The sequence below is a fragment of the Dunckerocampus dactyliophorus genome, chromosome 1 (assembly GCF_027744805.1).
Source record: "Dunckerocampus dactyliophorus isolate RoL2022-P2 chromosome 1, RoL_Ddac_1.1, whole genome shotgun sequence".
Taxonomy (NCBI): domain Eukaryota; kingdom Metazoa; phylum Chordata; class Actinopteri; order Syngnathiformes; family Syngnathidae; genus Dunckerocampus; species Dunckerocampus dactyliophorus.
In genome coordinates, this window is record NC_072819.1 from 45,158,740 (window position 1) to 45,171,696 (window position 12,957).

At 40.9% G+C, this 12,957-nt stretch overlaps 2 protein-coding genes across 4 annotated transcripts in view; one reads left to right on the plus strand and one right to left on the minus strand.

The window, feature by feature from the left end:
- Positions 1 to 5,699, minus strand: rhoaa (ras homolog gene family, member Aa). The gene is made up of 5 exons (XM_054769085.1): positions 5,617 to 5,699; positions 3,356 to 3,511; positions 2,057 to 2,177; positions 1,844 to 1,974; positions 1 to 680 (listed from the first exon to the last, which is right to left on the minus strand). Exons 2-5 carry the CDS (start codon positions 3,509 to 3,511, stop codon positions 507 to 509), a joined length of 582 nt encoding a protein of 193 aa, XP_054625060.1. The 5' UTR covers positions 5,617 to 5,699; the 3' UTR covers positions 1 to 506.
- Positions 2,196 to 12,957, plus strand: part of tpx2 (TPX2 microtubule nucleation factor) — a 12,648-nt gene continuing 1,886 nt past the window's right edge. The window contains exons 1-14 of one of the 3 annotated variants that reach the window (XM_054769058.1): positions 2,196 to 2,217; positions 6,490 to 6,613; positions 6,832 to 6,954; positions 7,040 to 7,112; positions 7,184 to 7,246; positions 7,324 to 7,422; positions 7,848 to 7,941; positions 9,460 to 9,625; positions 9,693 to 9,828; positions 9,932 to 10,145; positions 10,236 to 10,331; positions 11,649 to 11,810; positions 11,916 to 12,062; positions 12,768 to 12,879. In XM_054769058.1, coding sequence (XP_054625033.1) covers positions 6,517 to 6,613; positions 6,832 to 6,954; positions 7,040 to 7,112; positions 7,184 to 7,246; positions 7,324 to 7,422; positions 7,848 to 7,941; positions 9,460 to 9,625; positions 9,693 to 9,828; positions 9,932 to 10,145; positions 10,236 to 10,331; positions 11,649 to 11,810; positions 11,916 to 12,062; positions 12,768 to 12,879 — 1,582 coding nt within the window. In that variant the 5' untranslated portion in view covers positions 2,196 to 2,217; positions 6,490 to 6,516. Of the gene's footprint in view, positions 2,218 to 5,798; positions 5,841 to 6,176; positions 6,233 to 6,489; positions 6,614 to 6,831; positions 6,955 to 7,039; positions 7,113 to 7,183; positions 7,247 to 7,323; positions 7,423 to 7,847; positions 7,942 to 9,459; positions 9,626 to 9,692; positions 9,829 to 9,931; positions 10,146 to 10,235; positions 10,332 to 11,648; positions 11,811 to 11,915; positions 12,063 to 12,767; positions 12,880 to 12,957 lie in introns of those variants that run through there. The other 2 variants (XM_054769045.1, XM_054769052.1) reach the window with 2 other exon arrangements.

The following is a 12,957-nucleotide window of genomic DNA, read 5'->3' on the forward strand; positions in this document are numbered from 1 at the left end:
TAAATAAAAAAAAAAGCAAAACAACCTTGCCAACTTTATTGTCGAAGCTAAATTGTGTGCTTAAATTTTGACTCTCAAGTCTACGCTAGCATTAACACACCCAGTTGGCCCACCAGTATTGCTAAAGTAGGTTATCAAGGCTCACCACGGCAATGACAAGACACTATTCCCCTTAATACAAGCCAGTGTCATGTCAAGTTGATTACTGTAAGCTATTATTTCACACTGAAATTCACATAAAATGTTGCGCTAAGTAGAATTTAATACCAGAAGATCATAAAAGAGAAAGGCCAAATAATACATTCTTGTAGAACAAAATGTTTACGTCTACTGAAAATATACTCATTACAATATCGGACATGAATGTCTATACTCTCTCTGACCTTGTCTCTTTTTGTCTGTTTGATGTTTGTGTCCCACAAAAAAAAAGTATCAAAATGATGGCGTTTGCTTGGCTTGGTTTGGTTGCCCTTCTACATTTCAGCCTGTGTGATCAGACAGACACTTTATAGAAGAAGGCATATGCTCTTTTTACCCCGTCTCTTGGCCTGCAGTGCTGCCCTGGTGGCCATTTCAAACACCTCCCTGACACCGTCCTTGGTCTTTGCCGAGCACTCCAGGTAGCCAAAGGCACAAATGCGGTTAGCCATTTCCCTCCCTTCCTCTGACTTCACAGGTTCCTGTTGATATACATTAGATGACAAAATGATCAGACATGGAAACCACAGGGTTAAAGGTGTGAGCCAATGTTAGTTTAGTTTAGTCACAAGTACTTCAAAATACCTGTCAAATATGACAATAGCGAACACATTCAATATGAATGTTTCTACAACACTTATTCTGCCAAAACAGGTCTGAGTGAAAAGACAAAATGGCAGATATTCTCCATAACCAACGAGACGAGACGATGCGCGAGATTGGGTCCACGAGATGAGATTTTAACATTCATATTAAAGAAAAAGACAAAGAAAAAATATGACTGGACAAACAGACTATTTTATTTAACCGGGTCACAAAACAATGCAGGCGTGTTTTGAAATATCTATTGTCCCAAAAATTGAAGCTCAAAGATATTATTGTCAAGATTTTTTCAGACCAAATGAAGCACTGTCATGATTATAATAATAAAGCTCAGCACAAATGTAGAATTACTACAGCTTCTTCTTGGACTTCAATAAGTAAGCAAGCAGCAACATGTTACTCTTTGACGCTGATGCTGTTCCCACCAAGGTAGGTTGGATTGCAAGGTGTGCCTAAAGCACTTACTGTGCACTTCCAATAATGCCTTGCACACTGCCACGTCCATATTATGTTTATTACCATTCATAGTAGCGATGCCATAGTTCAGTCTTGATTGGCTTCTGGCTGCCCGGTTCTCACGATACAGATTTTCTCCAAACGAGAAATGTCGTCACGTTTTAATCTTGCGAGATCTTGTCCCTATTTGATACAGATACTCATTCTTGTGTGTTGCTACTATCCACTTTGCTGCTCTGGAACATGAATTCCCCCAACGCGGGATTAATAAAGGCTTGTTCTATTCTATTCTAGGTTACGTTTGACTTTGCTGTTTCTAAGCCTAAATATAGGTAAACATTACACTATATTAATAAATACTAAAGTCAACTTACTATTTGAAATGTGAACAATAAAGTCCTCCTCTTCAAATAAAACTACACTCTGCCGACTTTAGAAGTCTTACCTTTGCTCAATAGAGAAGCCATGACATACATACGATCATTTGTATCAAATAATACCAAACATCAGCTATAAGGAGGTTTAGACCAGTGACGTTCATGTACACAATAGAAAGTCATACAACAATGATGTCCCTCTCAGTCACCTGTTTCATTTTGGCCAGCTCTCGGCGTGTGAGCTCATCATTGCGCAGGTCCTTCTTGTTTCCCACCAGAATAATGGGCACATTGGGACAAAAGTGTTTCACCTCGGGTGTCCACTTCTCAGGGATGTTTTCTGCATCATTCACAAATACAACTTTGTGTTGCACATCAAGACGAGAGGGAAAACGTAACAACACCCAAGAGAGAAACCTCACCTAAACTATCAGGATTATCCATGGAGAAGCACATGAGGATGACGTCTGTGTCTGGATAAGAGAGAGGTCGCAGGCGGTCATAGTCTTCCTGGCCCGCTGTGTCCCAAAGAGCCAGCTCCACCTGCAACACGCCAAGATGATTACCACAAATATTTATCAGGGTAAGGTCATCCAGTTCCTTTGTTTGAACTTTTAAACACTAAACTGACAGGGTCGTTTGTGTGATACACCTTGCGACTTTCTGACTTAACACATAAGTTAACATAGGACAGAATATTTGCACAGTCCATCATTTTAGTTGACCGCTATCACCCCAAAGTTAATATGTATTTCTAAATTTATCTAAGCTGTTGCTGAATGGCTTTTCAATGATTTGGGAAAATTGTCGTAATAAGGAAGCTGGCTGGTAGTTTGTAAATTGATATTTGTCTCCATTTTTGAAAATTGGTACTACTAAAGCTGTTTTCATTTTGTTTGGAAACATACCGGTCTTGAATGATAAGTTACTGATGTACGTCAGCCGTTCTGCTATCTCATTAATGACCCTTTTTATTGTTCCCATTTCAATTCAATGACAATCAGTTGATATTTTTGCTTTACATTATTGACAATATCAATGATTTCCTTTTTTGTCACATCAGTGAGGAACATGCAGTTGGGATTGTTGTCTGTAATTTCAAAAAAAGTATAAAAGACATGAAGGAAAATTGGAGGCTGGGAATTACTTGCAAAGTATATGAATTCATTCGCAGCAACATTGGAAAACACTATTTTGAAACAATAAATGTACTTGGTTTTACTTCAGTGAAAGTGGGTTGTGACGGCCATGGGGAAGGGGATCCAAGTTGAGACCCGTTGCAAAACCCTGATTTAAACACATTAACATTCTTGATGTGTGTTTTTTAATTAATAATAAGAACAAGTAAAGACCAAAAGTTGTTGCAAGTATGCATTGTTCAAATAATGCTATTTTAAAATGGTCGCAAGCAAATATAAGTAAATATACCAAAAAAATCTGAATACCGGTAAGTCATTTTCTTCCCTGCTAGTACTTTTTAAGCTAAGAGCACTTAGGCTAAAGATCCTTTATGAATAGCTTTAGTCTTTACTCTTTTTTTGTATGTCTATTGAAAATCTAATGACTTTTCTTGGAACTTTTTAGAATTGCAGCACTAGGAGCGATCCTTAGGAATACAGGGCCCTGTTTGACAGGGAAGAGTCTTCAAAGACTCACAAGACCTATACTAAAAAGCCTACTATTCGTTGAAATAATTGCTGTAAGCATGACAAAAAACGTACCTGTTTACCATCCACTTCAATGTCAGCAACATAGTTTTCAAACACTGTTGGCACGTACACCTCAGGGAACTGATCCTTGCTGAACACTATGAGGAGGCACGTCTTGCCGCATGCCCCATCTCCAACTATCACCAGTTTCTTTCGGATTGTAGCCATCTAAAGAAATGAACAGAAGCAGACAACATGAAGATGAGGAGAAATGAATTCACTCTGTGTAATACATCAAAGAAATTTGAATTCTGTCAATTCACGTGAGCATTAGTTACTTACAATCAGTGTTGGGAGTAATGCAACACAAAAGAAACGCATTAACAATACTGCATTACTTTTTCTTTTAACACAGTAATGTAAGGCCTGTCACGACACTCGATAAATTGAATGACTAAAAAAACGAAGTCGAGAATTTTGTCGGCCTCAATAAATTGACATGTGCGTGCGTGTTTGTTTCTCTCTTTACTGCACAGGCTGAATGACAAGAGGGTTCACTTAGGACGTTGGATATTCGTTAATTTCACATTGTCAGTTGAATCTTGGGCTCCGTAGCAACAGCGGTTGTTTCCCTCACTGTGCCCCAACTGCTCTCTCATGGTGCGGGGAGCTTGCACAGAAAGTGTCGCTCTAATCACTGGTTGTTTATACTAGGTACCGCCTGTATCCCCCATGCGGCACAACACGGGGGTCGGCCTCACAGAGACAGTAGGACGAAGACTTTTGGAAGGCAAAAGAAACACACACTGAGCTAGTATGCTAAGCTAGCAGGCAAGAGGGTGGACAACTCGCATTCCTCTTTTTCTTTGATCTCATACCAGTCCAATTTAGTTGAGTTTGAGGAGGGTCCGAAAAGCACCAGAGTTCCCCCACCTGTACAAATTACTTTTAATTTAACATTAGCAATTGAATATTCGGCTCGGTAGCAACAGTGGTAGTTCCCCTTCAATGTGCCTGGACTGCTCTCCCATTGTGCGGGGAGCTCGCAGGGGAAGTGTCGCTCTAATTGCTGGTTGTTTATACTAGGGGCCGTCAATAAATTACTATTGCGATGAAGAGACTGTGTTAAAAAAAAAAATTCTAAATCAAACTATCAAACTCATATGTAACCATGTCAAATGATTAGCCCTACTGTAAAAGTATTTTTGCACATCCATTTTTTTTTTTTTTACTCTTCAGAAATTAGACGTTTATTGCTTTTGATACGATGTACTCGTGTTATTTATGCCATATGATTCATGAAAAAATGCTCTCAAAATGTTTTGGCAATAATAGTGATTATCGACCATAATTTGTAGGACAATTATTGTCCAGCAAAATGTGTTACCGGGACAGGCCTAGGCCTGACTAATACATAATTTCTCCTTCCCTATGCACATCTGCAAAACAGCAGGCTATCACAGAACCTGACAAAAAACAAAACATCACTGGTGGACAAAAAGACCGTTTCTCATCCATAATCCATGATTAGTGACAGAACATTCAGCGAGGATAAATGTGTACAAGTAGTTTAAATAAGCATAGCCAATAAAAAACAGAGAGATTTTTGTTGTTGGGCCTGTAGTAGGTATACCGTAAGGCTGTAAATTACTTAGTGATGGTGTTACTGCATTTCGTAAGGAATAAATCATTGTGTGGCTATGTTGTTTGTGAGCGGATGCATCACAGGAACCGTGTTGCTGATTGGATGGGCGGTCGCTCTTGTTTTTGGTTGCCATTTACAGAAACAAGGAAGTATAGAACCAGTTTTTCAACACATCCCGAGAGCATAGAGTTTAAAGACCGTCAAAGAAATTCACACTTATTTATATGCGTTAATAATCAGCATGGTTGTGTTTGCATCGTTGTAGCCTTTCCATTAATTTCCTCTGAGAAGTGAGAAGTAGAAGATATTCCTCTCACTGAGGATTGCACATGAAGTTAGTTACATGCTGTAGCAGTCAATTTGCGTTAACGTTCCGTCATAACTTGACCTACTAAACAATAGTAGTTAGAATACGTCCTCTGTTTTTACCAAGTAGCATGTCAGCGATGTTGTAGCAAACAGGAAGATAGCTGCTAGCATGCTAATGTATAGCTTGATTTGACAGCTGGTCACTTGTCGAGCGAAGGTTTTGTTCTGTACTTTCTAGCGGTGTGTCAAATATATATATATATATATATATATACATACACATACATACATACATACATACATACATACATACATATATATATCGAGGGCCACGAAGCCAAGAAAGAAGTTACACAGACGTAAAGTAAAACACACTTACAGTTTAGGTCGAGGCACTCGCCTTTCTTTGGTTTTCCTGTCGGAGCTACCAGTTCCTCAGTGTTGGAAGGTTGCGTCATGAACATGCATACTTTCAGCCAATGAGAGCTGGTGTTGTCACATGCAGGCCCCACCTCCAAAACGTACACGTCAAGATTGTCGAAGGGCTTCATTTTGTAGCTTCCTATGCAGATTACCATGGCAAGACATAAACGTGGAACTGTGGTAAAATGACTCATTTCCACTACAGGAAATATATTTACGGCGATTATTAAAACATCCTTATACTAATTAGAGTTTTTTTCCCTGGTATGTTTCCAAGACAAGAGTCGGGGCTATCAAAACATTTTAGTGAAAAATGTGCGTCTCCTCAAATACAATTCTACTCCATTTTCGGTGTTTTTGTTTGTTGTCCTGTGCAGTTCGGGTTGACATTCGGCGACTGTTTGGTCATAGACATGGTCTGGCCCTAGCAGGAGCCCTGACTAAATATGAGCCAATAAGCGTAAAGGCGGCGAGGAGACGGCCAGCGATTGGACAGTTTAAAAAGCTCCGCCATAACTGAACAAATTCACTGTTGTTAATCTGTTGCACTCAGTCTCTCGCGCACGCACACGGTATGTATTACGTAGATATTCTTTATATATGCGACTTTTAATAATTATGTTGGGACAACTAGGAAACCTCAACACTAAATATTTAAAGTGGAGAACGTATGCTGCTTTATCGTGTGTTTTAACTATATAGGCGTAGTATTGTAATGCAACCGCCCGTTTCATTCAAAATGGTCGCGTGGTTATGCGTATAAAACATTAAGCAAGTTTAAAACATTGTATCTGTCCTATCTTAACTGCCATTGACTTACTTTTTTTAGACTAGTCGATTAAGAGGAGTTGCTGAAATGGCCGAAGAGGCGGGCGTGTACGAGTATGATGCCCCGTCTCACGTCGTCGACTTCAAGCAACTGGAAAACGAGCCTTGCGATGATTCATGGTTTGGTTGGTGGCTCAGTCTGACTTGTTAATGATATTTTACCATGATGTGTTTTGGATTTTAACGCCAAAATTGGGTTGAAAAAGCGGTTACACCCTTTGCTGTCATTGTTATGCTCATTGGAAAGCAAGGTCTATTTAGTTTCCCCCTCATGTAAAATGGGTTAATATATACTGACTTGTTTAGTAGTGATTAATAATGTGTAATTATTATTATTGTACAGATCAACAGGCCATTGGACAAGATGTGCTTGCTGACAAAGCTGTACAGCTTCTCAGGCCACATGATGGAACTCTCAAACCCAGCGCCATCGTGGGTCCAATGAGGACTGCAGTTACAGATGCTGGTTAGCTTTGTTTGTTGCTCTCCATCGGCTAATGTAAGTTGCTTTAGTCCTTTTTAATATAAACATTGCACGTCACTGTCATTAGCTTCCGGTGCTGCCGACTCTGAACCAACTTCCAATGCTGGAGCCATACCAAAGACCAGCGTCCAACCGCGCAGGTACACCCGAGATGCCTTTGGTGTATTAATATATTACTATTATTTAAATTATGGAAACTTTATTTGTGTAGGGTTTCAAAACGTAAAGGGCATGGAGGCAATTCACCTTCCCAACCACTCAAAAAGTATAAAAAGTAAGTGCTGTTTCTTCATTTTCTCCTGCTACATATGTAAACATATGTGCTGAAAAGGTGACTGTTTTATTTTAAAGGAGTCCTGTTCTGCAGTCAACTCAAAAATCCACTTTAACACAGCGCAAGCGCACACAGCCAAGGACCCGGAGTGCAACTTGTGCTAAACCTACCACGAGGTAAGCTCCATAGTAATCTAATGGTGCTTTCCCACTTCCTGTGCGTATGTGAATTAACATGCTCTGAAATTGGAACACTTGAGCCGTGTCAGTGCAAATCGAGTCCTTGATTGTGAAAGAGCATCTGCTTGTGGAGAAGCTGTCTGCCTCACTATTTGTGTAACAGTAATTAACGGGCCGTTTCATATATGCTTTTAGTTGTAATATTTTATTTTGAAATGCATTTCCAAATTTTTATTCTGATTTTTGACCTGTCCAGTGTGTACCCTGCCCTTGCCCAAAGTCAGCTGGGATAGGCTCCAGCATACCCCCACGACCATAGTGAGGACAAGCGGCATAGAAAATGAATGGATGGATATTCAGATTTTTGAAATTGGTCCTCGGGTAGTTGAGATATAACACTTATGTATATTGAACTCCAATAGCGCTGAGGGGCAAGTCACAGAAGGCCACAATGAAGAGGAAGAACCTCAAGCTACTTCATCGGAGAGTCACGGCCATAAAGAACCTTCTTTCTCAGTAAGTAGTTCTTGCAAAAACACCAAACTTTGTGCTGCTTACTTTAATTCCCAATTAGGTTTCTACAAGTTCCGTGATGTAATAAATTTAGGATGATAGTTTTGTCTTTGCAGCACACATGTGAAGTCATGCTTTGACTACTGAAGGAACATACTGTAGCTGGTAGGGTGTTGCTTGTGGGATGCCAATATGACACACATCTGTGGCTGAATAGGAAGGAAGAACTCGCCTCTAATGTCAGTCTTAGAACTTGATTGGTCGGGTAACGTGCTACATGGAAGCAATGTTTTTGTGGCTTGCGAAGCGCCATCTTTGCTTGTTTGCCACACCTGTTTATGTAAGGACCATTTATGTTTTATAGCTCGCCATGTCCTCCAATGCGCAAGACAGATTTTGGCTACTACAAATCAAACGACACTAGGAAGTAGTGGTCAATTTTGGTACACTGGGAGACGTTTTTTTTCCCTTCTATTTATCACTTGACCTGCTCATATCAAGAGTTAGCGAGATTTGGTTCCAGATTTGTCTGCCGTGCCAGGCAAGAGGCTAACCCAGTAAATTTGGTGTCCATCAAGGAATTGTTCACCATTTTTCCGTTTTGAGTCACAGTGGCATGAAAATGCAAATATACTGTCACCATGCAATCCTCCTAGAATCGGGACGTATCCTGCAAACAAACAGCGCTTGACAAGTTTACAACAATTTAGCATGGAATATACGTAACCACATGAGGACAGTTTTAGGGAGGCCTGTCACAATAACACATTTTGCTCGTCGATAGATATTTTTTTTTATTAATTATATGGCATAATAATGCAAGTACACTAAGTCCCCAACTAACGAACACAATTGGTTCCAGACAACCGTTCTTAAGTCGAATTGTTCTTAAGTCAGGGAAAAGGTAATATTACCAATGATATAGGTACTACATGTACGTGTATACATATACAGTATATGCGTTTGGATGCAATAGTAATATTAAATGAGGATAATTAATAAAAAAAAACAATAATAAAAATGATATATATAATATGCAATAAATGTTATTTACCTTTTTGAAGAGGAGTGGCCGAGCATACGTCGTTGTGGTGGAGGAGGAGGAGTTATTGAAAAGGACAAATGGTCGTCGTCGTTAGACTCCTCTAAAAGAGGTAGTGTTCTGTGGGTGGTGTAGAATTAAGCAGGCCTATTAACTCTTAAATTTTAATCACATGCTCTGTCCAGGTTGTATCATAAAACTCTTAGCCTTCCTCTCTCCCCTTCCTCATCTTCCTGTATCTGTTGGTCTCATTAGCAGTGTCACAGTGCCCTCTGCTGGTCAAGCATGTACCAGTATTGGTAGTATTGGTATCTGATCAGAAAGGAAATCAGTGGTATTGCACATCACTATTAATGATGTAATCATTTCAACAGAAAGTAAAATATTTTTGGAAGAACCCTGGATAGGTGCATGTTTTTAACTTTCTAAAAAAAAAAAAAAAAAAAAAAAAAAAGTAAAACATTTTTTTCCCTTGTTAGTCAAATGTAGGTGGTTCCCCTGTGCCCAGACCTGTGAAGTCTTCGATGGGCACCAAGAAAAAGCTGACCAAAGACCCCTATGTGCCGGTGGCCCAGCACATAATGCAGTTACAGAAGCGAACACCTCAGCGCTTCCATCAACTGAGTCGGCAGGCCATAGAAAAAGGTGGGTTTTGTTTGTTTTCGCTTGCATGAGACCTGAGAAATTCCAAGGGTGACAATCCTTTCGTCAGGTCCGCCCAAAGCGAAGGGTCAGCGCCTTCAGCTCACTCGGCCTCAGTCCCCTAATTTCTCAACGAGACTGAGGAGCCGACCCCAAACTGTGAAGAGCAGTGCTGAACTGGAGGCTGAAGAGGCAGAAGAGCTTAAGTAAGATTTAAAAAAAAAAAAAAAAAAACGTAATTGACTATAATCTCTGTTGCATCCTATCTAAGCTGTAAAGTTTATTGTTTTACTGTTCTGTTCCAAATAGATTCAGTTTCAAAGCCCAAGAGCTGAACAAAAAAATTCTGGAGAAACAGGAGGTTGTGAAAAAGCCCGAGGTGAAGGCGCCCACTGTACAAGAGGCTTTCAGCATGCACATTGAAAAGAGGCTTCAGGAGAGGCAGGCAACCAAACCCCAAGAAGAGATGCAGCCCACTTTCAAAGCACATGAGCTGCCCAGGAAGATCCTCGAAGGAGTCGTGGTGAGTTTACTCGTCGGGAAAGCGTTATGCCAAAGCATACGGGTATTACGATTATTTTAAGTGAATGTCAATGGGATTTCTCGTCAACAGGGAGTTCCAGATAAGAAAGTCAAGCAGCCAACTGTGCCACACTCTCCAGCGTTCATCCTCTCCAAGAGAACTCGCATTGACATGAAAGTTGAAGAGGTAAGGACGCGTGTACAGGAGGTCCCAAGTTCCGTTCCCAAGATGGCGTCAGTCGATTTTAAGTGTACAGTGATCCCTCGTCTATCGCGGGGGATAGGTTCCCAAAATAGCCCACAATAAGTGAAATCCACGAAGTAGCCAATTGTATTTTCTTACAATTATGTTTTAAGGCTGTTAAACCCTTCACCATACAATTTATGCACTTTTCTCAGACAGGCATAAATATTTCCTCATGATTAAACACTCTCCAAGTTCAAATTTCGTTTGTATTTTAATGATGAATCTACTAGGTTAGAAATTGGAAAAACAAGAAATTAGTTACTCGCGTGTATTTCACTCCGCTAATGGCACCTCTGTCCTGGCCGCGTTCCACTGAAGTGTTTTTGTATCCTTGTTAAAACGTACAGTATTGCTCCTGTTGTCGTATTTTTGTTATCCTCCATGGACCAAAGAATCAGTTATCCTGAAACATCTACCTTCCGTCAGCATGTCCAGAAGTCCAACTTTTTAAGTGATGGTTGGTTCCTCTGCTTTTTGGGTGCAGAAGGTTTTGTCGGAGAAACTTGCACGACACGGCAGGACGGCACGAAGGAGATTGACAATGGTCTACAGCCAATCAAGCAGGACACAGAAGACAATGGGTCTCCAGACTGACAAGAGATGCCACCTCGTGCAAAGCACAGAACTACAACACAAATTCCAACAATGCGTTTCTTAAAGGGCCAGGCTCGGCCTGTAACAGTATTCATATGCTTTAAAAAAAAAAAAAAAAAAGCACTAAAATTGCACTTTAAAAAAATCTGCGAAAAGTAAACTGTGATGGAACCCTGTAAATTGGAACTTAAGCCAGAGTCCCAGCACCAAGCTACACCAGCTGGCTCCTTCAATCCCTGACATTCATCTCCCAAAAAGCTAACTGTGGGCTAATTGGCCAAGTGGCTAATTGCAAGTCATGAACCAGCCCACACCACCGAGCTCCAAAGACGTTGTCAGAAGCGTCAGCATAGTAAACACCACTGAAGCATAATTCTTTAACTCCTGAGTCGCTCTCGATGTACACAGGACACCTACTGTAAAATACAAGGGGCTAGACGTGACTACCTAATGTATCCTTCCGCCGCGTGCAGGTAACTAGTTTTCGACCGAGTCTTGTATTTTATGAAAGCAAACTGCTTGGGTCAAAACTTGGGAGCGCGTCCATAACCATGAGATGTTGTCAACGGAGGACCGCCTTTACAATTGTTGGGTGCAATTTGAAATTATTAAAATCCTTCCTGATGCTGAACACTTTTTTTTTCTCTCTCTCTCTCCTCCCAGGCAAAACCCCCTTCGCCTATGAAGCCTCCCCCAGTTCCTCACTTTGGCGTCCCCTTCCTGCCCATGCTGCCAGAGAAGCGACACACTGAGGTGTGTCCTTTCTCTTTTGAGCAGAGGGAGCAAGAGAAGAGGAAGCAGAAGACGAGGGAGCAAAAGGAAGAGGTGCCGTCTCTCTCCAACACAAGTCTTTGGGGCTGCCAGTTTCCACGCATCTCTTCCAACAATTTTCTCTGAATCCCACCCCCCCCCCTCCCCTCCCTCTACCAGGTTCCGACATTTAAGGCTCAGCCATTGCCACACTTTGACACGGTGGTCCTTCCTGAGAGGAAGAAGCTGGAGCCCACAAAGCCTGAACCCTTCAGACTACTGGCAGACGAGCGTGGCTCTGTCAAGAATGACCGCTGGGAACACATGGTACACAACTTCATACACGAAGAACCCACGGCTTCCAACCTTTGGTTCTCTAGATGCTAGTTTAGTTTTAAAGATATTCACGTCTTGTCACATTATTTTTGTGTGTATATACAGTATTTTATGTATGTGTACACAAACTCAAGGACACCACAAGATACAAAAGAACAAGCAAATGAAGGACATAGAAAGTATGTCATAGAAAGTGTTGGTTAAATATGCATTTTTAAGCAAATTGTACCTTTTTTTTTTTTTTTTTTTTTTGCCCTAAATGAAGCACTTTCAAGCATTAAATTGGCGAAAGTAACAAATACCAATGGGGCATTCAGAAGACTCGTTCAAAGACATTCAAGACATGTAGTTTTCTAATCGGGTCACTAGTGTCGGTAATCTTCGGTGAGATACACAAGCACCCGACTTGATTGCTGGAACAGCAGGCTTTTACTGCAGGTTTGAATTATTTCACAGCAGTCCCTAACACGGGCTACTGTTGCTGGTGTAAATCGCAGCAAGCTAAAATAACACTCCAAACCCCGATGTCACTTCCTGTCCAACCCCCACTTGGTTCCCCTAGCACCAGAACACATTTACAGCAACACACGAGTCATGAGAACCATAATACAGTTGGATATGCGAAAACATTTGCATTTCATTTACTGTACTGTACTTAATAGGAATATTGGGGTTTATTCATTTATTGGGATTTAGGTGAAAGAGGAGCAGAGGAAAATGAAAGAGGCTGCAACATTCAAAGCCAGGCCAAACAAAATCACCCACAAGGAACCTTTCCAGCCCAAAAAGGAAGATCGGACTGCAGTGGGTAAGACTTGCAGACTTTAGTGGACGATTGTAATCGTAAGAAGGCTGAAGGTGAACAGCGCTGTATCAGTGAACACTC

Bases quoted from the DNA above. Each gene is read 5' to 3' on its own strand.
- rhoaa (XM_054769085.1), bottom strand. From the start codon at position 3,511: ATGGCTACAATCCGAAAGAAACTGGTGATAGTTGGAGATGGGGCATGC. The intron at 2,178-3,355 runs GTACGTTTTTTG...GGCGTGTTGCAG, and splicing joins TTGAAGTGGATGGTAAACAG to GTGGAGCTGGCTCTTTGGGA. The intron at 1,975-2,056 runs GTGAGGTTTCTC...TGAATGATGCAG, and splicing joins GGATAATCCTGATAGTTTAG to AAAACATCCCTGAGAAGTGG.